The 25,872-nt window shown below is 42.1% G+C and overlaps 1 protein-coding gene across 6 annotated transcripts in view; it reads right to left on the bottom strand.

Moving 5' to 3' along the window:
* Positions 1 to 25,872, bottom strand: part of DENND5B (DENN domain containing 5B) — a 105,015-nt gene that overhangs the window by 16,060 nt on the left and 63,083 nt on the right. For 2 of the 6 annotated variants that reach the window (XM_039708167.1, XM_039708166.1), the window contains 11 exons: positions 24,082 to 24,269; positions 20,367 to 20,900; positions 18,811 to 19,042; positions 17,910 to 17,996; positions 16,596 to 16,746; positions 7,787 to 7,880; positions 6,670 to 6,780; positions 4,379 to 4,510; positions 3,249 to 3,401; positions 2,702 to 2,780; positions 1,429 to 1,510 (listed from right to left, as the gene is read on the bottom strand). In XM_039708167.1, coding sequence (XP_039564101.1) covers positions 1,429 to 1,510; positions 2,702 to 2,780; positions 3,249 to 3,401; positions 4,379 to 4,510; positions 6,670 to 6,780; positions 7,787 to 7,880; positions 16,596 to 16,746; positions 17,910 to 17,996; positions 18,811 to 19,042; positions 20,367 to 20,900; positions 24,082 to 24,269 — 1,843 coding nt within the window. The remainder of the gene's footprint in view (positions 1 to 1,428; positions 1,511 to 2,701; positions 2,781 to 3,248; positions 3,402 to 4,378; positions 4,511 to 6,669; positions 6,781 to 7,786; positions 7,881 to 16,595; positions 16,747 to 17,909; positions 17,997 to 18,810; positions 19,043 to 20,366; positions 20,901 to 24,081; positions 24,270 to 25,872) is intronic. The other 4 variants (XM_039708171.1, XM_039708170.1, XM_039708168.1 and 1 more) reach the window with 3 other exon arrangements.

The following is a 25,872-nucleotide window of genomic DNA, read 5'->3' on the forward strand; positions in this document are numbered from 1 at the left end:
ACTGTTGTGATTCAAACAAGAGAGCTCAGATCTGTGCTGGGCTTTCATTACTCCAGTGGAAGCTCGTGGAAGACAGAACCCATGCACGCAGCAGTGAGCACACAGAGCCTCCTCTGTCAGCAACCCCCCCAGCACAGGAGTTTCCGCTCCAGATCCTCCTTCATCCTTCCCTCAGACTGACCCTCTACACGCCTGTCAGTCTCCCAGGACTGAATTAAGGACAGAGCTGCCACATCCCATGAGAGGGATGCTAAAATGGCAGACACATGTTCAAAATGACCTCTTGCCACTACGCCCCTGATTACACTGTATGTATTCTCTCTCCCTCTTTTACATGTTGTTTTAGCAGTACGTGGCATGTCATGCTCTTTGAAATCAGAACAAAAGACTCAAACCACAAAGCAGCAAACTAAAAGGTTGCACACTGCAGGTGGGGAGTACAGTGATTTTTTTTCCCCCAGAAATATCTGACTAATCTATCAACCCACATAGTAAAAATCACATCACTCTAATCAGGGTTTTGTGAACTAACTACAATACATCTTATTTTTTACCCTAAGGTTCTTTTGCCATATTTTTAGGTGTAAGAAGAACGTAAGAAACAGTATTCATGTTGTCTTACATGTTTAATTGCTCTCAGTTCTTTACAGATGAGCATTACTGCATTACTCCTCCCTTTTCATGGCATGTTTATCCCACTGCAATCCTTAGCCCTGGCAAGACAAGTGTCAAAAGAGTGGCCTGACCTGGCAGTGGCCTAATCAAGGAGATGTCCTGAAGAACTTCTGCCTGCTGTTGCCACGCCAGCCTCCACCTCTTCTGACTCTCTAATCCTTCTGGTTCCAAACAAACGCTGCTTGAAAAGGTCTCCAGAGCCAGGCTGTGGTCCACTGGAGAGAACCTGCCCTAACTTCACATCCCAGCTGTAAACTCATACAAATTCTAGGTCAGATTGAACTTCTAAACTTTTACATTTATTATTTTCTGCCATGAAATGCTAGTTGAAAAGAAATAATATTGCTCAGGCATTGTGAACCGGTTTTTATGTCCCTTCACTTTGCCTATCAACTGTACTTGCTGGGTCAGTAATTAAAAAATGAACTGAAAGAAACAAACTGGAAATACCAAGGAATTTAACTTATTTGCTGTTATTTGTAGAAGCTGGTTTTATTACTGAAGAACTCCCTCAGGAATACAGAAATTACAGAAATATATGTGTGGTTTTCATTCTCTGTTCGCTAAAAAAGATCAAGTGAACACACAACAAAGTTTTTCAAAACAGAAAGGCAACATGTTATAGATTTGAATGTGGGCTGAACAGAAGGTTTAATTCTCCTTAGCCTTTGTAAACCCAAAACCAGTGAGGATCTTTACTTTATGCTACACAATTAAACACACAATTCATGTTTTAGGAACCAAATTGCATACCTCATATCTTGTATCAGGGAAACCCTCAATGTAGGCAGAGTAATTCCTGTATCAGACTTTCGTCTTTCTGTTCCACCACCAACTACAGTGGAGAAAATACACAGTTAACACAACACTACAGTAATAGTCTGCAATGCATTTGTTCTACATACAGCTGAAAACAATCTTAAGTGGCTGGTAACTGCACTGTTTCTATGCATTGTCATTAACTCTATCCTGGAAATGTAGAAGTAGACAAAATGAAAATTCTGAATATATATTACCTATTCCTTCCTTAACTCAGCAATGCACTTGGGAGATCTAGCTTCCTTTTTTGTATGTGAAATACCTTAAATCTGTACAGCAGTGAGTTTTATTAGTAAGAAGCTTCTGTGGAAAGCTCACAATTGAGAACAACTCAAATAAAATCAAGCTACAGTAACAAATTCAATGCAAAGAATGCTATGCATTTCTGTGCTCTGCTCTGATCAAACCACTTTGTGGTGACACATTCTGCTCTCAGGAATTTGTGCCTGCCAGCCAGATTGTTTAGTGCATTACTCACATAAGCTTATTAAAAAGTCCTTTCATGGGAGACACTAGTTTGTCCATAAATGCCTCTTTGAGGACTGATCGTACAAGTTTCCATCTGTAGGATCTGAATTGGAGAGTCCTTGTAAGATTACCCACTGAAGTTCAGAGACTTTTACTGCAATATCCCAGCCAATGGGCAGGGACATCTCAAGGTTATCAGAAGTAATTTAGTGATTGTAAAGGGCCAAGCCAATGCATAAATTGAGCACCTAGACTGACGGACAGAGATCAAGTACACAATTTCTGAACTGTACCACCCACCAGTATAAAGATTTGCTGAACATGGAGTTATTGGGATTTGAGAGACAGATTATGCTCACTGAAATAAAAATGTCAGCTCTCTTATTCCCAGCTCCACACTTTCAGCTTCTTCAGAAATTATCTCTCATGGAGACACCGATTCTCATACTTCACTCCATGCTCATTAAAAGGGAATGAAGGTAGTGCACATACACCAAGTGATTTTCCAGACAAGGATGGAAACTATGTTTCTTTGCCTCCAGTGACTTCAATCCATTTTGTCCAGATATCAAGACACCCCCCACAATGATTACGAGAAATCTCAAAATGTAAATGTGGTATTTGCAAGCAAATACACTGAAAATCCTGCACGGGGTTTCATGTGGTTGCACTGTTCTTCCCATGGCTGAGTTCATTTGGTGTGATGGACTTCTCATGGAATCACATGCCAAGTACTCACCTGGGGACTCTGCACTGTGCTCCTGCTTCTCTTCTCTCTCCTGATACTGAAGCAAATGGGACCACAATGCAGATTTCCCCTGAAAATGGAATAGATACTACATTGCTTTAAATAAACCAGGCAAAAAAAAATAACCAGCAATGGCCAATAAACATGGCAGAATAATGGAATGGCATTTGAATGGGTAAAATGGTCAGTATTGAAAGCCAATCCTTCTCTTTTGGGCCATCAAACCTCACAAAGAGAACCACCCCACTGATTCAGCAGTCACAACACCTATCTTGTTTGTTTGTCCTCCCCCGGGTTTCCTTTGTGAAGGTTGAAAGGGAACAAACCAAACACGTACTTGACAACATCACTGCAATTTCCAGAGGGGAAAACCCCAAAACAATCCCCCCTCAAAAAACCCAAACACCCAAAACTCCTGAAAACTTTGCAAAATATGAACCAGGGACACTGATCCCAAAGACATCGCCTGCTTTATCTTGGGAGTTACACCATTGAGTAGCAGCTTAGGAAGCAGAGATGACTTTGAGTATTTACCAACCTGCTTGACCTGCAGACCATGGCTCCAGATTCTTTCTAGCAGATCACAGAGACTGGCAATCAGTGTATTTTCCTCCAGACCTGTTATGTTGGCTTCTCCATGTCCCAGCTCAACTGCTTCATGGCCCATTTTTTCTACCAACATGCGTTTAGTCTATCAAAAAACAAAAAAAAATCTCAACAGTTTCTAAGAATGTTATCCTACAAGGAACAGAATTTACAGATAAGTTTACTAACACGCTTAATCTAGAGACCATGGCTAATAGAGAGAAACTTCAAATCTATTTGCAGAGACCGTAAATTAACAAAAATAATTATATGTATATATATGTAAAAAAATTTGCTTAATTACTTTGAATCACAGAATACCCAGCAAGACCGCGTTCAGCTCCTGTGCCTGCACAAGACAGCCCCGAGAGTCACACCATGTGTCTGAGAGCATTGTCCAAATACATCTTGAACTCTGGCAGACTTGGTGCTGTGACCGCTTCCCTGGGGAGCCTGTTCCAGCTGTCCTACTTCTATACCCTTTATCCATTGTCCTATTTCCATGCTGGTGATTTATTACCAAGCAGAGTTCAGAATACATGTTCCGTCTTACTTAGCTTCTGTTTTAATTCTTGTCACAGCTAGTAAAGTTTAACACTCAGGTAAAGGAGTATGCTACCAACTGCAACAGACATAAAGAAGTTGTATGTTCATGGCTATGAAAGTTTCTTTAATACCAGGAACTTTACTCTTAATTTGCTCTACATAAACAACATGCACAAGCCACACATGCTGAATTCTTCCCTTTTGACCATAGATCTCCAGGCCATTCTGTTTAGGCTACATGTAAATATGAACAATTAAAGGAAATCCTCCAGAAGATGTCTGGTCATGCTGAATCTCCTTCCTGTCCTTTCTACTTCCATCAACTTCAACTGCATAAACAGAAGAGCAAAAACACGTTCCTGTGAAAACATGTTCCTTTCTCTTCCAGCTGTCGAAAAACACTACAGGGCTATCCATCCTGCAGTAACCAGGTATTCCAAAAGAGCCATGCCATTCCAGCTGTAAACCAGGAGAACATCTACAGGTGCTCTTTGAGCTCACTGCAGTCCAGGGGAGAGCACCCAGGGGATGACCTACCTTCATGCGACATTCCTTCAGTAGTCCTTCCACAAATTTCCAGTTGGTCTGTGCAATCACAGCTGGAGAGAGGTCTGATAGTTTGGGCTGCCTTAAATTTTTACCTAAACTCCTTGCCTCCTGCATGTATTTCTAAAAATAAAGAGAATAATTTTAGATATTACAGGTCAGAGTGACTCTCCTCATCCTAGGCAAGCAAGGTGATGAAAACAAATGAACTAGTATTAATCTAGAAACAGTGTCTTAATTTGTCTGATGTTTAGGTGTCAGGCTGGAGAAGGGAAATGATCCATTTTGACAACAGAAAAAGCAAGATATTTCCCTGGATTGGTACAGAATCAGTCAATATTAGCCAGTGAACTGTGCTGTTAGTCACTAGCATGAAGTTAGGTACAAGTGCGTACAGTGTAATACCTTCATTCAGCAATAAAGCCAAAACACCAAGAAAGTTTCTTTCCACTGTTATTTTCCACTTTTAAAAAAAAATTCCTAATTTTCAGGCTACACATGAATAGAAAAAACCTCCTGAAAATAAATTATAAGATGCAGAAATACATTTAGTGAATGAGAAAGATTTCATCCATTACTTTTAATCTAGATCGTTTATGCAGGAAAAATGAGACTTGATCTTATTCTCAATTAACTTCTTGATTACAAGTGAAGCTCATTTTAAACAGAATTGACACTTGGGATCATTCATGTTCTTAGTATGGTAATTGTAAAGTATCGACAAAAATCAGCATACTCTTTTAGAAAAAGATCCAAGCGATAACTGAAGACTTTCAAACTTTCCTGTTCCACTGCCTTATCTTCAGGGGTAGGGTATTTTTTTCTTTGGTCTGTTTTTTGTTTGGTTGTTTTTGTTTTTTTTCTGTGAAGCCAAAATCCACAAACCAATCAGCACATGACCTCTGACCCCAGCATCAGCCAGAGAGTTACATCCTGAGCAAGGCTGAGAAGTTGGCCACAACTAGCAAAATGTTGTTTGAGCATTATTCGTAATTTTGTCTTAAAAAGAGCATGATAGTAGAATATGGCCAAATAAAAGTCTTGAAAAACAGGATTCATAGCCTGGTGTGGGAATGCTCTGTTTCCACTGTGAGTTTTTGTCCTGTTAATGATGCCTCTCTGGGGGATGGTATGCGACAATGACCAGTCTTTCCTGGAAGCAGCAGATCACATCCCTCCAGGGATTTCTTGCTGCTGCTGGCTGGGTTTTCTGGGGAACTGAGAGGTCACTATGGCTGCTGCATCCTTAAAGCTTTCTGTCTGGGCAGAAAATTTATTCCATAGAAAAACAGAATGGTTTGGGTTGGAAGGGACCTTAAACATCACATAGTTCCAAACTTTCTGCCGTGGCCATGGACACCTTCCAGTAGATAAGGAAAAGCACAACCAATATCTTAACACATTGAAGTTAATTGAAATAGCAAATAGCTCCCCACCGCCTTTTTTTTTTTCAAATAGGAGTACAGTTTTTCTGATGCAATCAGAAAGTTGGACAAGAACCACTTAGCATCACCCTAACAGGCCAGACAAGAATGTAGGGTTCTGCCATGAAAAAGCTGTGTTCCACTGAAATCCTCAGTTAGGTAACTACAGTTTCAAAAATACAGTAAGGATTTTATAATAGATCAAAAACTACTGGTGGGAATAAATGAAAAAAAGTTACAGACAATGAAAGCATGCTGTTCAGCAAGCAAACTCATAAGTGACTTCCATCGCAATGCAAAAATTAACAGCAAAATAAGTAAAAAGTAATATAGGGAATACATAACTAGAAAAATTATTCGTTCTTTCTAAATGTGAAGGGATAAAAAGTGTGGTTATAGTCTGAAGAGTACAAAACACAGATAACCTTATTCATTATATAGCTCCTTACTATATTCAAATTTTTAAAAAAACCCAAAAAACTCTAAGGTTCCAGAAAAAACTAAGGGTGGGCTGACAGAATCAGCTGATTGCCCTTTGTCTGTTCCAGCATCCATAAAGCAATGCTCTTGGGATGGGACACCCTAAACTGAATTGCCAGGTGAGCAACATGGGGGGGAAAAAAATCTCAAAGCTAAACAAATTCTTGTCTTTTAGCCTTGGAACCAATATGTTTTCCAGGGAGCTGGTGTGGAAGCTCCTTTCCAGCTACTTTTCCGATTATAACCACACTTCCAAGCGCTACAGGGACGTGCTCATCTCTACAAGAAAGGAGCAGGTTTGAGACGCAGCAAAGACACAGGTTCCTCATGCTAACAACATCTCAAAAGCAGCTTTCAACAAGAAAAACTACAACATACCAGGCAGCATTCAGAGAAGGATTTTTTAGGAGGCCGTGCAGGAGGGGGTGGTCCCTGATCCCACTCCCAGAAGGCCATTGAGTTCTGACGAAGCAAAAGCTCCTCCGATGGCTAAGAGGAGGCAGATGCCCCAATGGCAGAACAGCCAGAAAGAAAGAGGAGACAAAGCAAAAGAAGCATGCATATGATCCACAGCCAAAAAAAAAGAAGAAAGTAAATACGTGACAAAGTACTGAGAAGGCTCTGCTGCCATATACACGCCAGAGGCACTGCTTAAAATATACTTGCAAAGCCATGTTAGCAAAAATAGCAACAAACAGGTACAAGTGCTGTTTTGCTGTGTTTCCATGAAACATCATTCAAAGCTATGGTTGAAGAGTCCTCTCATCCACTCAGGTTCTTTTGGAGAGCAAACTCCAACGCAGCCCAGCTTTACTGAGCGAGTTTTACCACAAAACAGCATGAGTGTTATATTTTTGCTAGTGACATACAATAGAAGCATATGGACATCAATGGAAAAATGTGGCAGAAAACATTTCATGAAGGATGAGGAACTGAAAAGATGGGAAAGAAACACATGTATGTGACTGACATTTACAAGATGCATGGGAGTTTCCAAGCTTCAGGCATAAAAAGGCCCCAAAGTCTTAACCTTTCAAACAGGCATACTCATGTCAGAAATCTACGTAAGAGAAAGGGGAAAAAAAAAGTTCCTTTAAAAAAAAAAGGAAGAATCCTGCATTATTCACTTCTATATGGCTGACATTTATTCAAGGACTTGACTTTTCCAGAGACTTCCACCCTGGCCAGAGTTTGGCAGATGCATTGCCAGGCTCTGCTGTCTGTGTGCAGTAACACAGCCAGGGTCTAAATCAGCAAATCATTTCCCTGATGACAAAGGGGCTGTCTTGTTCCAAAATAATAAAAGCACTTCATTTATGTTGGTGCTTTGAAGTTGTACAGCATCAGTGACAAGCGGAGCGGCATCCAAACGGCTACAGAGACCCAACCAAACCACACAGTAGCCACAAAACTGCCCCAAGTAACCAGCACATTGCTGTCCAAACCTCCACCTCCTGGATCACAGCTCGTGCTGCCCTCAGACGAGGCCACCCACCTCCCTCATGTCGTTGTCCAGCCCGATGTGCTCCGAGTGCTGCCGCAGGCGGTCCTTCCTGCGCTGCGTGGTGGCGCTGCGGCTGGCCCAGCGGCTGGGAAAACACAGAGGGAAGAGACACGTGAGCAGAAGAAAAGCAGCAGGGAAAGCCACGAGCTGAAGGACTTCCAAAGGGTCTGCAGCAAAAGAAGGGGAAGCCCAAGCTTGGACCTTGCAGTAAACACGGGTGTGAGCTGGTGCCCGGCCTCCCCATGGGAAAGCACCGGGAGGTGACAGACCAGCACCTGGCCAAGGGACAAAAATCCCAATGGAAACGTGCCCAGCTGCCTGCCAGGGTCTCCAGGGAGAGCTCCTGGTACCTGAAGTGTAGGCCATGCCACAGCATTGATGCCATCACTAGGCAAATCACTGTGCTTAGTTACCCAACACCACTGCTGCATTTGATGAGGTCTGACAAGAACAGCACCTTTAGCAAAAAACAAAATACAATTATTTATTTTGAGTAGCTATTTCTATGATTTTGCTTTTCTGTGAGAAGTGCTACTTCTCCTTTCTCCACTTTCTGTGGTACTTCCAGCAATTATTTGAGACAAACTTCTCTTTGCAATTCTAACAACTGTTACTGGGTGCACCTATATCTAAAGGTTATAAACAATACTGATGTTCCTGGGATTAGTCATGTTGCTATTTTCACCTTGTCTTTTTTTTTTTTTATTTGGTTTCTAAGTACCACAGAAAGCCTGGGGTTTTTCCACCTGTTCATGTACGCCCAGTTGAACTTTTCCTCTCCCCACACAGGTGAGGCATTGGTGAGGACAGCAGTCTCCAGATCCCAACCCATGTATTTCTGTGTGCACTCCAAACAAAACTATATACAAATAAAATCTGGGATCTAACAGTTTGGGCAAGGAGTTTCAGCAGGCAACACATGCAGATGAATGCCTGGGGAGGAAACTCTTGCACAGAGCTGGACTTGGAGGTTCTGACATGCTGGGCAAAACACTGGGGATGTGCAGGGAGGGGAATCTGACCCAAGAGTAGCTCAGGGATGTGGCCCCTGGTGACCACAAAAAGGCGTCTGTTTCCAGAGAGAAGGACTTTGCAAATGTGTACATAACTATCTTCATCAGTTCCTTCAGAGAGTCAACCAAAGACTGAATTTTGGCACACCACACAGATACAAAGGGGAAAAAAACCACAGGAACTGTTGTTTAAAAAGTCAAACTGAAGTCCCATCGTACCTCACAAATAACATCAAGAATACAAGTACAAAGGAAGAAATCTGGGTCTGCATGTAATTATGGTTCATCACCTCAGTATCCCATATGACAACACATTCATTTTTAAAGCAATTTTTTTTTTGTGGCGTCAAGTCTCTGCTAACAAAATGAAACAGCCCAATAGGTGTCTGCACAGCAAATGCTGATACCTTCTCAGAGGAACACATCACTGACATAAGTGTCTTTGCACCTCCACAGACATCTTAAAAACATACAGCCTGAGTTTAATAAGTCACCTTTTTTTTTTCAGAAGCAACAGCCACAGCCTCGTAAGATGACAAAGAGGGGAAAAATAATCCCTTACATTTTAATAATATCAACAAGATATTATTATAAATGTCACAGAAAAACTCTGTTGAACAGAGGATAGTAGATATTAATGTGACTTCAGCCACTTGGCTCTGGAGACCTTCCATTTATTGCAAACCATGACCATGTTTATGTTTCACACAACAGAATCAACAGAATGCCAGTAACACACTGGAAATTTAAGTTGTAGATCAAATATCACCCCATAAATAGTTTTTCTGGTCCAATTTATATGGTTATTTTCCGAATTCTAGACAGAGCTTGGATCCATCTCCACCTGAATTTCTGCATTTAGTGGAAGATGAAAGAATTGCTTTAAGCGTCCTTTGAGGGAAAACATCTCACCAAAGGTGAAAGCAGAATGAAAGCCACAGAATAATTACAAAATACACCACCATTAAAACATTTTCAGTTCATTCCAGAGCTGTACTTCATCTGGGAGACAGCACAGACCATTTTCCAGGTTATTAACCAGAACTATTTGAACGTTTTAATCATGCAAAAGTAAAGATTGTTGGATGTTTACGAAAAAAAAAAAAGACTGCTGCTCATTAGTTGGAGCAATTACATACAGTGAGCTGCACAGTCCCTCTTTTCCAAACTCCAAGTTGAGAAAGAGGAGCTGTTGAGTCACTGGGTGAGGTCTGAACATTCAGATGCTGCTCTGAATCTCTCTAGGAGGTTTTGTGAAGATCTAACAGCAGATAAACAGGATTAAGCAGCTAAATCTTTTAAAGCCTTTTCTTTACTGGGTCACCTAGAATTTTCCCTAAACAATGCTCCAGTATTACAATAACCATTCCCTTTCCTCAGCAGTGACTGCATTTTACATTGCTCTTCCTCTCCCTGCAACCACTTCAAGTGATTTTAAGGGAGATGAAAGCCCCAGTGGTCACATGGCTGCTGAAATCCCATGTGGGTACCTCTGCTGGCCCTGTCATCAGCTGCTGCTCTATTCACACCTCAGCCCAGGTGCTGCCAAAGCAGCAGGGAAAGCTGTTCTCCCTCCAGCAGCCCTTAGACTTGGGCTTTTCAGATAACCACTGCTGCCTGTGTCCCTCCTCTCTTTGTCCTGAGGGATGAAGCCCTCCTGCTGCTCAGCCTGGATGCTGCCCAAGGACTCCCTGACCCCCAAAATGCCTTCTCCCTTTTAGTTTTTTGCTGGCAGGGCCATGAGCATGGACTACTGGCACGTTTCATTTATTTCTCACAGTGTGGAGGCATTGCTACAAGCACCAGGTCTCGGGCTGGAGCAGCCACAGCTCGGGTGCGGTGCTGCAGGGAGCCCAGGGACAAGCTGCCTCCATGGAGAAATGAGGAAAGGCTCATTTCAGTGTGTCTATCTGTATCTAACTCCCATATGCACAGATGAATGTTCTTCATCTCCAGGGACTGTGGAAAAGCAGTGATATTTCAGAGCAGGGACCAGGGAAGACTGTGCTCAGTTCAACATATGGAAATGAAGTAAGGCACCTCCAACTAAGACCTTTGTAATATAAAAGCAGTCAAGTCAGCATCATTTAGTATCAAATTAGACCCAACAAGCAGAGGAATAGGCTTGCAAAGTTTGGAGGGAATGTAATGGCAACATTTGAAACATCCCGTGTTAAGTACCATCTTTTACATTTCTATAATAAAAGAGGTAGGGCAGTCAGCAGCAAAGCTGCACTGTCAGAAACCATCAGCACCTCACAGCAGGGACTGGTCATGCTGTACTGTGACCATGTGTACATATCTCCTTCTTCCCATACCTTCTCCCTGGCCCCCCTTTTTAAGTTCCCTGGAGAAATGAAGAAATTATGCCTCCCTAAATCAGACATGGGTGCAGCAGGCAAGATTTAGACTGCAAAACAAGAACATGTTGCTAGAGAACTTCTTTCTCAGGTGGATTTTACCAATATTACCATCACCATGAAAATCACTATTGTAATTTACAATCCATTTACAGAGATAACAGAGAGAAGGAAAGAGACAAATGCACTTGTCTACAGGACAGAACATAAATCTCCTCATGTACACCATCCCATGAGGCAGGCTGCTATTTAGGTCTGCTAATCATGACAATACCCATTCTATCTATATAGGTTCAGCAAAGGAGTTACCCGAGTTCTGCATTCACAAATTAGCACACAGCTACAGTACAGCCTCCCGCAAACCCCCCTGAAACATGCACATATTAAACACACACAGCCTGCACATGCAAACTCCTCAGAGGGCTCACATGTGTGGGACTGTACACAGAGATTCCAAGTCAAGCACGTGTCAGACCAAACAAGAAAAGGAACGTTGAAATTAAGCTCCATCTGATCATGGATGGGCTGACAGAGGAGGGGATCCATTTGTGGAATCTGCTCCACAAACACTGCTCCATGTTAAGGAAAATAAAGGCTTAGATGGAAACTTAGGCACCTTTTCCATCTCTGCCATAGGGTGAAATAGGAAAGCTCTGAAACTGCCTGTTGGATGGACAAAAATTAGTGAATGCCTTAAAGAGAGTGGCCTTGCACTGACAGGCTCTTCCATCAGCTCATAGGAAAAGAAGGGATTTTAAAGGGTGGCACACACAACTGTCATCCTCTGTAAGGAAGAGCTGCACTGAATTGGCAGCATCACCTGCCCTGAGGAACCACTGTCCTATGAGATATTTAATTTGCAAGTCCCTTGAGACAGCAGTACTATTCAGAGGAGAGCAAATGGAATAGTGGATGCAAGGATTTCAATGCCCATTTTTCCCTGTCAGCTTCAATTCTGCACAGCTATGTTAAAATGATATATTAACTCAAAGAGGTTAATTGCACTTTTCCTGCCTTGCACCAGTTGAGCAGAGGATCAGTAGCTCAGGAAACTCACCCATCAGGTTCCAAGTCACCACAACACATATCTCCTACCTCAGAAACCATCTTTAAGCACAGATTGTCAGTCACACTTCATTCCTGAAAATGAATGTATTGGAGTACAAGTGGTTCATATTTTCATTGCACCCATCAGTGGTTTGCTACATTAGGTTACCTAAAGCATAGTAACTGCTTGTTTCAGATCTTCTTATGTAAAAGGTTAGCTTTTACTACTCACAAAATTTAAATAACCTCAGTGCTGTGTGTGGATGGCTCACTGCTGACTCATTTTGTGCCCACCTAGATGCACTGCAGAGATGCCACTCTATATTACTTGCAATTGTTTGGCTTGATTAAAAAAAGATGGTATCTTCATTTAACACAGCCTTAAAACAGTACCCAACAGACAGGGGAGTAGTAAAAGGCCATATAATATGAAGCACTCATTAAAAGAAAAAGACCATTTGGCTTACAAAAAATAATTTAGTTAAAACCAGAACAAATTCTGTCATCACACAGACACATCAACCCCTTTGTGTCATATTTCCTTTAAAATCATTACCTGATGTTAAATGCCAGCAACAAACAAAAAAGAGCCCTGTTTAAAAATGAGGAGGACCATAGCCCCAGCCAGATAAACCTTGCACAGTTCCCACCTTGAAGGAGGAGGCTGAAGATGAAGGTCACAGTGCCCACCAAGTCATGTCAAAAATGGAGCACAAAAATGAACCAATTCTGTACACTCCTACTGCATGGGTTTTGTAAATAAATACTGACACAGTGGTCAGATCAGCAAAACACAGCTAGGGAACAAACGCCTGTGGAAAGCAAACAACTTCTGAAATCTGCTTCATGGGTAAGAGCAACGCATCACCCAGCAAAAGCCTGAGGTTAGAGGCCAACAACAATGGGATCTGTGCTTGGAGACCTGCACTGTGCCCTCCTTTGGGGACTGCTGCAGGAAAGGCAGGACACAGAAGACAGACCAAGGCTCACAGGAAGCTGGGATGCAAGTGAGAGGGCTCAGGTGATAGAACTGGCCAGGGCAGGAAAGAGAAACCAAGCTGGGCAGGACAGTAAGCAAGGAGGAAAGCAGGGCTCCAATAAAGAAGTGGGAGGGAAAGAAGGCCTAAACAGATATGAAGGCAAAAAAAGGGGTAATTAAAGCCATTTTGTAAATGAGTAACAAAGCAAACCCTTCATTTGAAAACCAAAAGAAAGAAGAAAAAAATGCATTCAGTTGTTCTTTGAAGGCATTCAATACAAATTGCCAGAATGCAAATATATTCCCATGCTTGAGAATCACTGTTTTCCTCTGCAATATTTAATCTCATTTATCAAGCTTCTTAGTACAAATTAAGTTACAAGGTAATCAATTAGATTGAAAACACAGCTTGTTTCATTGTTTTAATTTTGCACTGTAAGCATATCCCCCCTAATTTAACAATTAGCTAATCAAAAACCATGAAGTGTTTATGTAGCTTGGCTTTTTGTCATTCAAATTCCACTCCTGCAAATGCATCAGCCAGTGGAGTTCCAGCTACAATTTTAAAGCCTGGCAGAAAATGCACACAGGGAAGAAGGGAACACATAGAAACCACAGTGTGGTGCTGGGGTTTGAGAAAGGAAATGAGGGCTCTGGAAACCACAGCTCTTCTCCAGAATAACAGACAAATAGCCTGAGGGACTGCAGTCTGTTTGCTCCTGGGATGCTTTCTAGGAGGACTTCTGCAGAAGCCACTGCTTTACATGGTTAGAGCAGCGTGGTGGGGATGCTTTTGTACCCAGAGGAAGCTGCAGCTGCTCCCTGTAGATTCAGAAGGTTTTCCCGTGATGTGGGAGATGTATCAAAGGCAAGCAGCACAGAGGGAGCCCAAGTGGGATGCTGCTGCCTGATGGGGAGGAGGACAGAACTGGGGGATTGTTTTGGTTTGGGTTTAGTTTAAGTTGTTTAAATCACATAAAGGATCTAGAACTGAAAGTAGAAGTGTTTGTTGTCTGCATTGTGTTTGTGATTTAGATACAACATATTACACATGTAACAGCCCAGTAACTGACAGAGGTATTTTCAGTGCTCCTCCTGCTTACAGGAAGGGAACAGCTAGATAACATTATGAGCTCTGGTTATATATTTGTTAGTTTATCAGCCCAGAAAGGGAAGCAATAAATTCCTGATTGCTGGCCACTGAGGACATGTTTTCATTAAAACAGCTTTGAATTGGTTTATTTGCTACTGTCCAGCAACAATTGACTGCAACATGGGAATTATTCCCCATTTCCCATACACTTCCATACAAAATTCAGGACAAAATCTGCCATGTAAAACTGAAGCCTGCAAAAATAATTCTCATCTACACAGCAATATTCTTTGCATTAATTTTATAATATAAACACACAATAGCTACACCTGAAGAGTCTGGAAACGTAGCTGGAATGTTCTCTTAGTCCATGCCCATAGGCAAAGCTCCAGCCCTGTAAGTAAAACCTACCTCCAAGAATCATACACTGGGAAATTCAAATTAATGGAAGGCTATACTTCAATTGATTTTGTGGTCAGAAGAGTCACACTGCATTTGCAGAAGGCAAGGAAAAGCTGTTCTATACATGGGTGTAAAATCAGCACAATTACATGTCCTAAATGGGAGAGAAAGAGTCTTCTCAGCTGCTCACATGAAAACCAGGCAGAAGAAAGATATAAACAGATGGTCTTGAAATTTTCCAATTACAAGCTTTTTTGGCAACATACAACTGGAGAAATTCCAAACATTTGTCACTTTGACATCACTTTGTGGAAAGTAATGGGATTTTGGTACTTACAAATTCTGAAACATGCTGCGATCTAAATCAAAATCACCACTCAAGGAGTTAAAGTCATTTTAGAGCAGGTACCAATCTAACAGAAGCTAATTTCAAAAAGCATAAGGAAAACCATTTTTAAGTGATGCTTATTCATAGATTCACTATGATTTTGCATTAGAGACAGAAGATTTAAGCAACTTTAAGCAGGCTGGGCACACTCACACTGTTGCTGACACTGTGAAACTGAAACCCACCCATAAGGATAAGAGGCAGACTCTTAAATACAGCATCTCACAAGATGAAGAAATCCTCCATTCCTCAGAGGACCATTACCCATACAATTCTGGCTCCATTTGTAGGAAGCCTGAAAGCAAAGGAACTTTGAAATATGCATTCCTGCTTTTTGATTGGTTCTGGGGTTTTAAAAATTTCTTTTCAAGAATTCCATTTCTTTAAAAATTCAATGCTTAAGGATCTCTTATATTATCATTTGCAATTATTATTCCTAGCAGGTTATTCAAAAGGGCTTAGCTAGCATTGGTATGCACAAAAGGTGTTTAAATAGAACTGAGTGGGCACCTCAGGCAGAAGCACAGAGTAGTGTGTGTGCATGAACATGTCTAAAACAAGAGGTAGCTTTAACATTTGGACAACTGTAGCCTTTGAAGCTCTTGGATTTACCTGTGCTCCCACATTTTGACTACCAGAAGCTGAAACTGAGGGCTTCAGCTGATAATTTAATGTGTTTGTAATCAGTGGTGCACAAATATTTCACTTTTGAAGAGGGAGAAACCCCTCATTCATGGGTTTTGCAGGAAGAAAGATTAAAAATAAAGGAACTCACAGCACTTACTTTGTATTATAACCATACAGATGTAAAGTGTATCCGTGCTCCAGGTTCCCATTTTGCATTAGGTAAATGAACCACGTAATGGCATGCTCAATTTCACAGCTATAGGTACCACTACCCTCTTATCAAAGTGCACCAGAGAACCTTACCAGACTCAAAAAAGAAACCCAGGTACAGAATCACATACTTTCCACCCTCACCAAGTTATTATTCCAGGGTATTCCAATGTGGCAACTGAAAGAGCTACAAAAATCTCTGGGTCATGTAATAACAGCTAAAGAAAAGAAAGGAACAGAGTGGACACTAATTCCATTCCACATTATGGTGTGAAGTTTTCAACACCGGCATTTCTTTCAGAAGCTCAGTTTTGGCTTGAGTTGCCAAATTACTGTATTCAGTGCAAAACAGTCAAAAAATTCATTTGAAACTCATAAGACCAATTACAAAACAACAACTATGTATGAGAAGACAGAGTAGTAGTTACCACTCAACAGGAAGCAGCAATGAGGAATCTTCCCCAACAGCCAATGCTTCCTGACATAACCCAAACTATGGTTACATTTTCAAAAGTCACAGCCCATGAAACGGGCTGAAAAAAACCTGAAATGGAAACAGCTGTTAGTTTTCCATTCATTAGACTGGCTATATGCCATCCAAATTAGGACTTCTGTCCAGTGATGTGAAGCATTTGTACAAGAAACCTGTTTTTAAATCCAGAAAATAAAACCTGCGCTTACTTGTTATTGGTGGGTCCTGTTGCCAAGACATCTGATTGCAGCTTTGGGAAAAATCCTTGTTCATACTTCCCTTGGCCAATCTTCATGTCGAGCAGGTGAGGGTGTATGGCCGTGTGGTCAATCTTCATCAGCCGCTGCTCGATGGACTGGGCTGCAGGTGACAGTCACAGGTGAACAACTGCGTCACGACCCATCATAACAGCAGTGGTCATGCTCAGACCCCTGGAAACCCACTAGAGAGTTAAATGGTGATCTTGGACACAGAAATCTGCCACTCACAGAGGTGAGGAGACACTTGTGCTGTAGGTTTTTAAATTTTGCTTTTAGTTTCTTTACCCAACACAGCGAGCACTAGTGCAAGCAAGTTAGCTGTTAAGCAAGCAGGTATTTACAGGAGCCTACGAGATGCATTCGGAACTGGCAACAGCAATGCAATCTTTCCCTGAAATTCCTTGTTCAATTTTAAGGCTTCTTCAGCAGAACAGACCTCCAAGGCCAGCTGCAACCCCTGTGGGACTGAGCACCTTGCTTAGCTCCAGACACGCTCCCTGGGCAGATGCTTGCAGAGGGACACCTGAGTTTTGCAAACATCTGGGACTATAATTATCCTCCTCCTGGATGACAGGCCTTCAAAAAGCTAACTGTAGTAAGACCTGAGCATGATCAGGAGGATGAGCAGATTCTTGGAAACAGGGAAAGCTATGGTAAGATAGTTTAGGTGTGATTATATATATGGTAAGATAAGGGAGAGGGCTCCCCAGGAATCTCGGCTCCACTGAAACTAAAGCGGTTCAATCCTTTGCTTCAAGGACTTGAGGTTTTCAATCTCAAACCTCAAACAGAATGAAAATTAAACCTGTCACCCTCTTAACTTGTGAAGAACTTAGGAAAGGAGGTGTATGGGTGAATTCAGCATTTAATTAGCAACTTTAATATTCTAGCCCATCTATTAACGGGCAGGCCTGTTCTTTCAGCGTATCATAGCTACAGAATACATATGCAAAATGTGGAAGCTAAATCTGTTTTCCATTTGTTAAGAACAACATAAAACTCATTTCCTATTTTATAAAACTGTGATGGGAAAGAAGCTGTCACAAGATTTACATATATTATCATTAGAAACTCAGCAAGCATTTTTTCCTCTCTGAAAAAAATAAAAATCACTTTGTATGGTTCCATTTTGGCGAAAAGGAGTGGGTAGTGTGGGGTCAGAGGATTTGAAGGGTTCCAAAAATAGTTAAACAAACAGGTGCTGGATCAGTGCTGGGGTCACATATACTGTGAATGGTAAATATGAAAGAAAATTGGTTTTACTATCAGTTTGCTGCTTTTCACAAGACAGAAAATGAGGTTCTGGTGCCACAATATCTGCCAAAACTAGACGCTGAATAGACAGCTGACCTGCAAATTAGAATTGGGTTTAGACAGAATAAATTTAAACAGACACAGATTTCTATTTCTGACATGTTTACAGCAAGTAAAACACTGAAGGGGTTAAACAAAAAAAAATCCCATGAAAAATATGTTTGCCCTATCTTACTAATACGTGCCCTAACAAATTTAAGAGTATAATTTCCCTGTATTACTTAGAAATTAAATAAATACTTGCACAAGCATTAAGTAAGAAATTAAAATATAATTTGGAAAAGCATCCTCTGACAGTAACAGAAAAAAATTCCAATCCTTCAGTACAGAGTATTGTTCATTAACAATGAACGCCTACTGCTGGAGGTACTAAATATGCCACACAGGATTACCTCCCTGTTAGAGCAGCATCCCCTGCTGCTCTAACCAAATGGTGTAAGGCAAAACAATGTCTTTTTATGGGAAGGGGGAGACAAGGCCAGTGGAGCAGACACCGGGGCTCATCTCCTCAGTGTGGCTGGCACTGGTCCCACCACCAGGGTGAAGGAAAGCTCTCCTGGCAAAGGAACAGGAGTTGCCTGAAATGAGCAACTGTGCGCCAGTTCCATTTGACTTTGGCTTGATTTTATTAAAGGTACCAGCCCAGGAGAGCTCAAAGAGCAGGTCAGGCCTCCTGCTGTTTCTGGTGTTTAACAGCACGCTAAAGTTGCTGCTGAGATAAGGACACTGCTGAGTTCTCCTCAGGTAGCTCTGGACTTCATCAACTGCAACACTCAGATGACTGAGAACCTATATTTCTTGGTGGCTGACACTGTAATTTTGAATATTTTACCACCCCCTCTGAACGTACCTGCTTCTTTCAAAGTGCTGCATTTCTGGTAGTTGGACGTCCGCAGTGCGGGGGCCCTGACATTATATAGCCTTATTTTCTCAATTCGGGAGTCAAAAACTCGTAGAAAAGGGTCCTTCTCTTCCCACTGGGACATTATCTTATTGTCTATGAAGGTTGCAAACATCTGTGTTTCGATGAAGTGTGAAAGGAATGGGAGGTAAGGCTCGGGTTGGTCCGAAAGGAAGGAAGCCTGAAATACAGAACAGCTCATTAGTGCCACGTTCATGCCTAGCACTGGTGTGCCCAGCCATCCTTCAGCAGAGAATCAGCAGGAAGGCTTGCACAAGGCTTTCCCCACTGCAGAAACACCTCTCAGAGAGCTGTGAATCCATCTACAAAGGGGCTTGGTTCACAAGTGTAAGAAATAAGCAGTCAGGGAGGCTTTGAGGCAGCTGGAACAAGGGGATATCGAGTTACTGAAGTAGTGCTCATGCTGCCTGCTTTTTCAAAGCACCTAGCAGCTCTCACCCCCAGGAATGAACTCTGTGAAATGCATGGCAGATCATCACACGTGCCCCTCTGGGACCTCTGGTCTGGGCATTGTTGCCTGGGACCATATCACTTAAGGTGTCATACATATCAAGGGGTGAACAGTGTTATTCAGGAACATTACACAGGGCAATTAATCACAAATTTCCAATTAAAATTGACTGTGTGTCTAAACCTCTAACTGAGCTTTGAAACCCTAAAATTAACAGCCCATTTTATTGCAGAAGCACTAACAGAGATTGAAAAGGATGGATTGTTTAGGCAATGCTGCACTGTTTAATGCCCAAAAACAAACCAATAAAAGGCATGGCGGCAATTTTTTTTAATCAAAAACTGACTCAGATCAGTATTTAGTCTGCTCCTCACTGTTCATCCTCTTAACCTTTTCCTTAGAGAACGACTTGGACCTAAAAAAGATGATGGCTAAGAACACTATCTGCTTTGTAGGGTAACTCAGCAGCTGTGCAAGCTTCCTAGCATTTCCCATTCCTTTTGCTATCCTACCATCTCTTTATAGCCCCATTTCTAATCTCAAGGGATTCTTTTTCCCTCTTGTGCATACACGACAATGGAGTTGTAACAATACTGTTTAAGTGACAATCTTCTTCAAAACATTACCCATTACCAAAACCTCTACCATGAGATTAGGAAAAATAAAAGACTAGATTTGTTTTTTTTATCTCAAGTGTGCACCTCTCCTCCCAACAATCAAAAATAAGAAAGACAGAAAAAGAAGTCACTTTGCATTGCTACCCTTCCACCAAGCCCACAGGAGCAGCCCCATGAGCTGGGCAGAAGCCTGCCAGCTTGGTTTGTACAAGCCAGGATGGCTCTGAACAGCTCAGTGGATGTGCTCCGATTCACTCTGGCAGGAGATCTGGCCCTGTGTAATGGAAATGGACAAATCTTGCAGTGAGGCAGATGAGGAACGGCAGATGAAAGAGAACCCAGGCTATATATACACAAACACAGCTATCCCTCCCTCCCCCTTTTAGATGGGGACACGAATACATGGCTATCTTTACTTTGTCAAAGTTTTGCATTTGTTCCCTGTTTGTCAGCCACGACTCCATGTCGGGGGAAGCCTGGATGACGAAAGCCTCGTAGTCTGCGAACATCTGCGTGAAGCGGTTGGCGAAAACCTCGCGGAGCTGCACGTTCAGTTTGTAGTCCCTCAGCTCCAGCTCCTCACACGACAACTTCCCATCCTTCTCCTCTGTGAGGGGGGTGGTGATGGTCATTTTCTCCATGGTCACGCCTGTTCTCTTGGCCAGGGCTTGCAGGCGGGCGATCGTCTCGTTGCCCTTCAGCAGCTCGTACATGTTGAGGGCATTGCTGGGGATGTTCCCGTTCTTCTTGTCATTCACCAGGTCACTAAGAACCAAGTTCTTGAGTTTGGTGGCACTGTCACTGCAATGCAGGTTGCCTTCTGGAGGGATCCCAAACTGCAGGAGAACCTCAGAGATTTCCTGGATAAACTCCAGCTTGTTGGGGAACTGTGGGAATTCCTCCGGCAGTTCGATGAAATGGTTATCGATGTCTACAAAGCACAAGTTTGCCTGAAATACAAACAAAAGTTTCAAAATGGACACTCGGCACTGAACTGGTTCCCCTGTGACGTAGCCCTTTCTCCCAGGGTGCTTCCAGACAGAAGGATAAGTGCACACATATGCAGGACACTTCAGCTGTGCTGTCTAGCCTGTGACATTTCAGACTTCAGTAAAGCTGAGGGTCAACTGCATGACAAAGGCTCCAGCATTCTCCTGTTTCCCCAGGGCATGCAGAACCCCAAACTTTCCACCACAAAGATTTCATATACCCTCCTGGAGCTGGCAAGGACACATCACCAAGCTGGAAGTGCAGCACCACTTCTCAGCCCATGCAAATACCCTTTGTGAATTACTGCATCTCACAGGCAGATTTATTATACCAGGATCCAACTGCAAGAAGCCTCTGCAGCTGTGTTACCAGGGAATGAGATGTTCAGTGAGAAAGATGATGCTGCTTCAAGCAAAACTACAAAAGAGGGTCCCACAGAAATCCTTTGGGGTTATGTCTGAGTACAGCTTGTTCACTAGAGGCCACGTCTCATCTCCCCACTCCCCTGACCCCCTGTTTCCATGGAGGCTTTTAATAGTGGCAATTCCTCTGCCTGAGATTTAAAGAGAGTGCTCTTAGCTTTGCTATGAATGGAGATAGATCTCAGCCTGTAAGATTAAAGTGAAGACATTAATCTAGCAGAGCAGATACTTTTACTAGGTAAGTGTCGATGGAGGGACAGAAGAACCCCACATAAAAATTAATTACATTGCAAATGCACCCTCAGGAATAATAGTAGAATGAAAAACAGTAATTGATCTCCTGAATGGTGGCTTACATATGAAATTCGCTGTCTGAGTGCACTGTGCTGAGTAAAATCTTAAACCAGGTCAGATTGCCGAGGTGCTGAGCTCTGATGTGTTTTATCCTGGCATAAAACTACAGAACAGGAGATGCAGAAAATCCACAGGACAGCAGCAGGTCTTTGTTAGCCTGATTTGGTCATTACCACAGCTTCTCTACCTCCTTCCAGACACTTTTAGTGTTCTTTACTTCTTAACAAACACCCTAGACTGATCTTATATGAAGACGAATTATTTATTTTCCTTCATTTTTGAGAAGTTAATCTTCAGCTAGACAATACATTCCACAGCAAATATGTTTATAATATATTGGATATTTCAGGGACATGTTTATTAACATTAATCACCTTTCACATAGATACTTTAAAGCATATTAGGATTCAACTAGTAAAGGATAAGTGTCCCTTCAGCTTTTTCATATTAAATGTAGTCTGTACAAAGAAATGCATTTCTTCATACAAAACAATTTGCTTTATTTAACTATGTAGCTATTACACAGTGGTGGTATGCATCAGTACTGTTCTTTAGCTCAGGGACTGCCTTCTTATCTATCAATATTTCATTTCAAAGGCTTTTTAATTTCAGCTCTGCATATCATTTACAAAATTTGAAAAATGAGATTTATATTCAGAAAACCCTTGGGGAATTGGTCTCACTTCTCTCTTCAAAAACATCTGATGATTAAAGTTAATGCAGGGAGATTAGTAACCTTAAGACAGCATGATGGCCAGTTGTTAGAATTTTTATCTCTAACAAACAAATGGTTTATATTTAGAGCAAGAGCTTGAAAAGCTAGCCCCTGGCCTGAACAATAAAGGAATGCTGATGTGAACAGCATTTCATCGCTGCTCGCATGCTGAGGGGTTTTTTATATTTTATTGTCTAGAAGAATTTGAGATTCGAGATCTTCCCTGTTCAATATGTCTTTTCTTTCCCTCTCTCACAGTTACTGGACCTGCGGTATTCATAAATGCTGGTATCTTTCATTCATTCAAAATATCATGGAGGGGGCAGATTCCGCCCCACTCTTACTCTTCTCTCCCTGGTGATATTTGTTATTCCAATGATACTGCACTACTAAGTACCGTCACATTAAATTTTTAATTTAAGGAAAATGACAGCTTAATCTGCTAACCAAAAGCATGTGACTAATAATTTTAAAAATCACGGTAATTATGTAATATTAGCACGGTTTTACTGAGGAGCATAGCTAGATAGCAGCCTTGCTTCCACACCAGTGCAGATTTCATCTGCTTCAGTCACTGTATCCATGAGGTAAAACTTGATTTGGCCACCAAGACTGACTCAGCCACCTTCATGCAGTATGTAAAATAGACCTTTATTAAAAATTGTATTACCCCTGCCCTGTGTTTATCCCTCCACTTCCACACAAAAACTCTCCCATGTATTCTCCTCTGCTGCTGTTCCCATCTGCCTTCTCAGTGCAGGTATTTGGAATCCTTAAGGACTCTGCCTCCAGGAGAGTGCCCCCAGCACAGCCACTGGCAGGAGATATTACTGCTGTACGAACAGGTACTTTTGGGGCTCCCACTGATTTTAAGAAGAAACTTAAGTTTAAAAGCACATGGCATGCTGTGGTTCCAGTCACCCTCTGGAATGGAGGCAGGTAAGCCATTTCCCAAAGACTTTGCTGTGTGGCCAGGTTAAAATGTGAAGCAGTTTTAATCACCTTCACCAAATTTTGAGGAGGAAAATCTCCATTTCACTCTCCACCACTCCCAAGGATTTAACCCTGAGATTAAGAGGATGACCTCTCCTTCCTTTTCTTTTCTCACTAAGTGGTTCATAGGCACGGTATTAATGCAAGCCTGGCTTGCCTGAGATCAGGACAGTGGTGTAGTAAGAGACCAGGAACACACGGGCTCAGCCATGGGATGGGGCTGGCAGGACATGGCACGCTCCTCAGCAGCAGGGGGACAGGTTCACACCACCCAGCAACTGCACCTGAGACCCAGAGCCATTGAGATCCTCCCCAGTGAAATGCTCTTTAGCCCTCTCTCAGTAGGACTGTGACACTGATGGAGTAATGAAACCTGGTGGAGCATGTGGTGTAGAGAAAGCCAACAAAATTTCAGCTTTGTCACCACAAACAGGAGAAAGAGAAGCATTTAGAAATCAAAACAGTAAGTGGTACTCATTAAATTCAGAAATGGACCAAGAAGGGCTGTGGAGACCTCCCTACTATCTCACTGCTGCTGGCAATCAGTATCCACAGTGCCAGAGAAGCCTCCTAGCAGCAGGCATCACTTCCCAGCAGTAATTCACACGTGTATTAGTCAGACATTTCAGGACAGCAGCCCCCAAGGTGGACACTGACCTCCTGAGGCAGCTCCAGCTTGGAGCGGTCGGTTCCCTCCTTAGACTGCAGCCCCATCAGGTAGGGAACAGGAGCATCCAGAAAATGCAGGAGAGAGGCAGGAAGGATGGGGACATACACGTGCTGCCACTGAAACGGGAACAGCAGCGTTGTGATTCCCTCTGCCACCGTCATCAGCCGCTGATAATCTAGACATGGGAGAGAAAGACAGATATTGAATTATCTCCCTGTGTTCTGCTTTTGAGATCTGTTTGGTAAGGACATCTGTGACAGAAAAACAAGACAGAAACCATGTTTATATGATAGGGTGTTGCTTGGGAAATAAGACAGTAGTTAAAAACCTTCAACATTATTTAAATCTGTTAAAACTCATTCCTCCCATAAAGAAATAGCTGAGCATAGATATTCATACCTTATCTAGATCTAATCTGTCATTAATTTATTAAAAAGATACCAAAAGTTCTGTCTCTAGTTCAGGATAATAATACACTAATTCCATAATAAGCCTGTACTTTTACATGGCAAGAAGAGAAAGAAGTGAATTTCAGGAAACATTGCTGTTTCTTGCTTGCTCCTGCCTCCCTGCTTCTGCTCCACTTGCTACTATTTCCAAAGCTGAGTGTACTTTCCTGAAGACTTGGCTTGGCCACATACCAGCAGTAGTTTACAGTCCCTAAGTATATAAAAGCAGTGCTTTTAAGTTAAATCCAAACAGAAGCCCAATATAAATTTAGTTTTCAAATAAATTCTGCGCAGCCAGTGGATTTCTATTACGTTACTTTCCCAAATTTGTATTTAACCCACTAGTTCATTGCTTTGAAATATTTTGATTTTAGTAAGCACACTGCATATTACTTTTTAAATTAAAATTTATTTTGGTCCAGCTGAGCTGGATGTTTCAGAATTTGGGTGACAGCAAATTATTTATCAAATATCCAGCTGGCATGATGCAATACCACAAGATATTTATTAATATAAATGAGGGGATAAATTGAGCACAAATGTTTAATATAAATAAATCACATACTGGTCTTAAAGAGACAGTCATCCTTACAGCAAATCTCAAGCTGCAGACCATCCATCCATCTGGAAACAGGTAAAGACCCCTGAGTTTGTAAGCTCTATGGCAGAGTCCAAATGCAAACCTCATCAGAGCCAGGCAAGTTCCACAAGCTCTGGCTTGAACAACCACAAGATTCTCCCTCTCACGGAGGCCAGACCCAGATCCTGGGTAACACTTGGGTTGTTGCCCATCTCTCCTGATCCTCTCTGCTCCACTCCAGGAGATGAAAGATACATGTATGAACACCCTGGTTCTGAGTCAGGTGAGAAGGCTTTTTCCTACAGCCCCATTGACTACTTTTGCCTGGAGAGGAGCCCAGCTTTACCCTTCCCATTTCCTGAACATCCCAGCCCAAGACCTTGGCAGACACCAACAACAGCAAAAGCGCTGTCATCTGACACTGCTCAGCTATTAGGAGGTCACTGGGAAGATGTTCTTGAATAAATATGCAAATTACAACAACAAATTGCATCGCCTATTCTCCTTGCTAGCAGCTCTCTGTGGAAAACCAGCCACAATCTGCAGAAGGTCAGTTGACAGGGCAAAAACATTTTTCATCTTGTCTTACTAGCAGCTATTCAGTCAGTCTGCAAAATTATTGTCATGCATACAAGTCAGTCTCAAGGTTACACCTCCAAAACACTCCCAGCTACGGATCAGTTGCTTAGGAATCCCTGCCCATGCACTGGTCTACAACCACACACCTGCATTCCCTGTCTTGCTGAAGA

This window comes from Passer montanus, unplaced genomic scaffold, assembly GCF_014805655.1.
Source record: "Passer montanus isolate IOZ18808 unplaced genomic scaffold, ASM1480565v1 scaffold20, whole genome shotgun sequence".
Classification (NCBI taxonomy): Eukaryota; Metazoa; Chordata; class Aves; order Passeriformes; family Passeridae; genus Passer; species Passer montanus.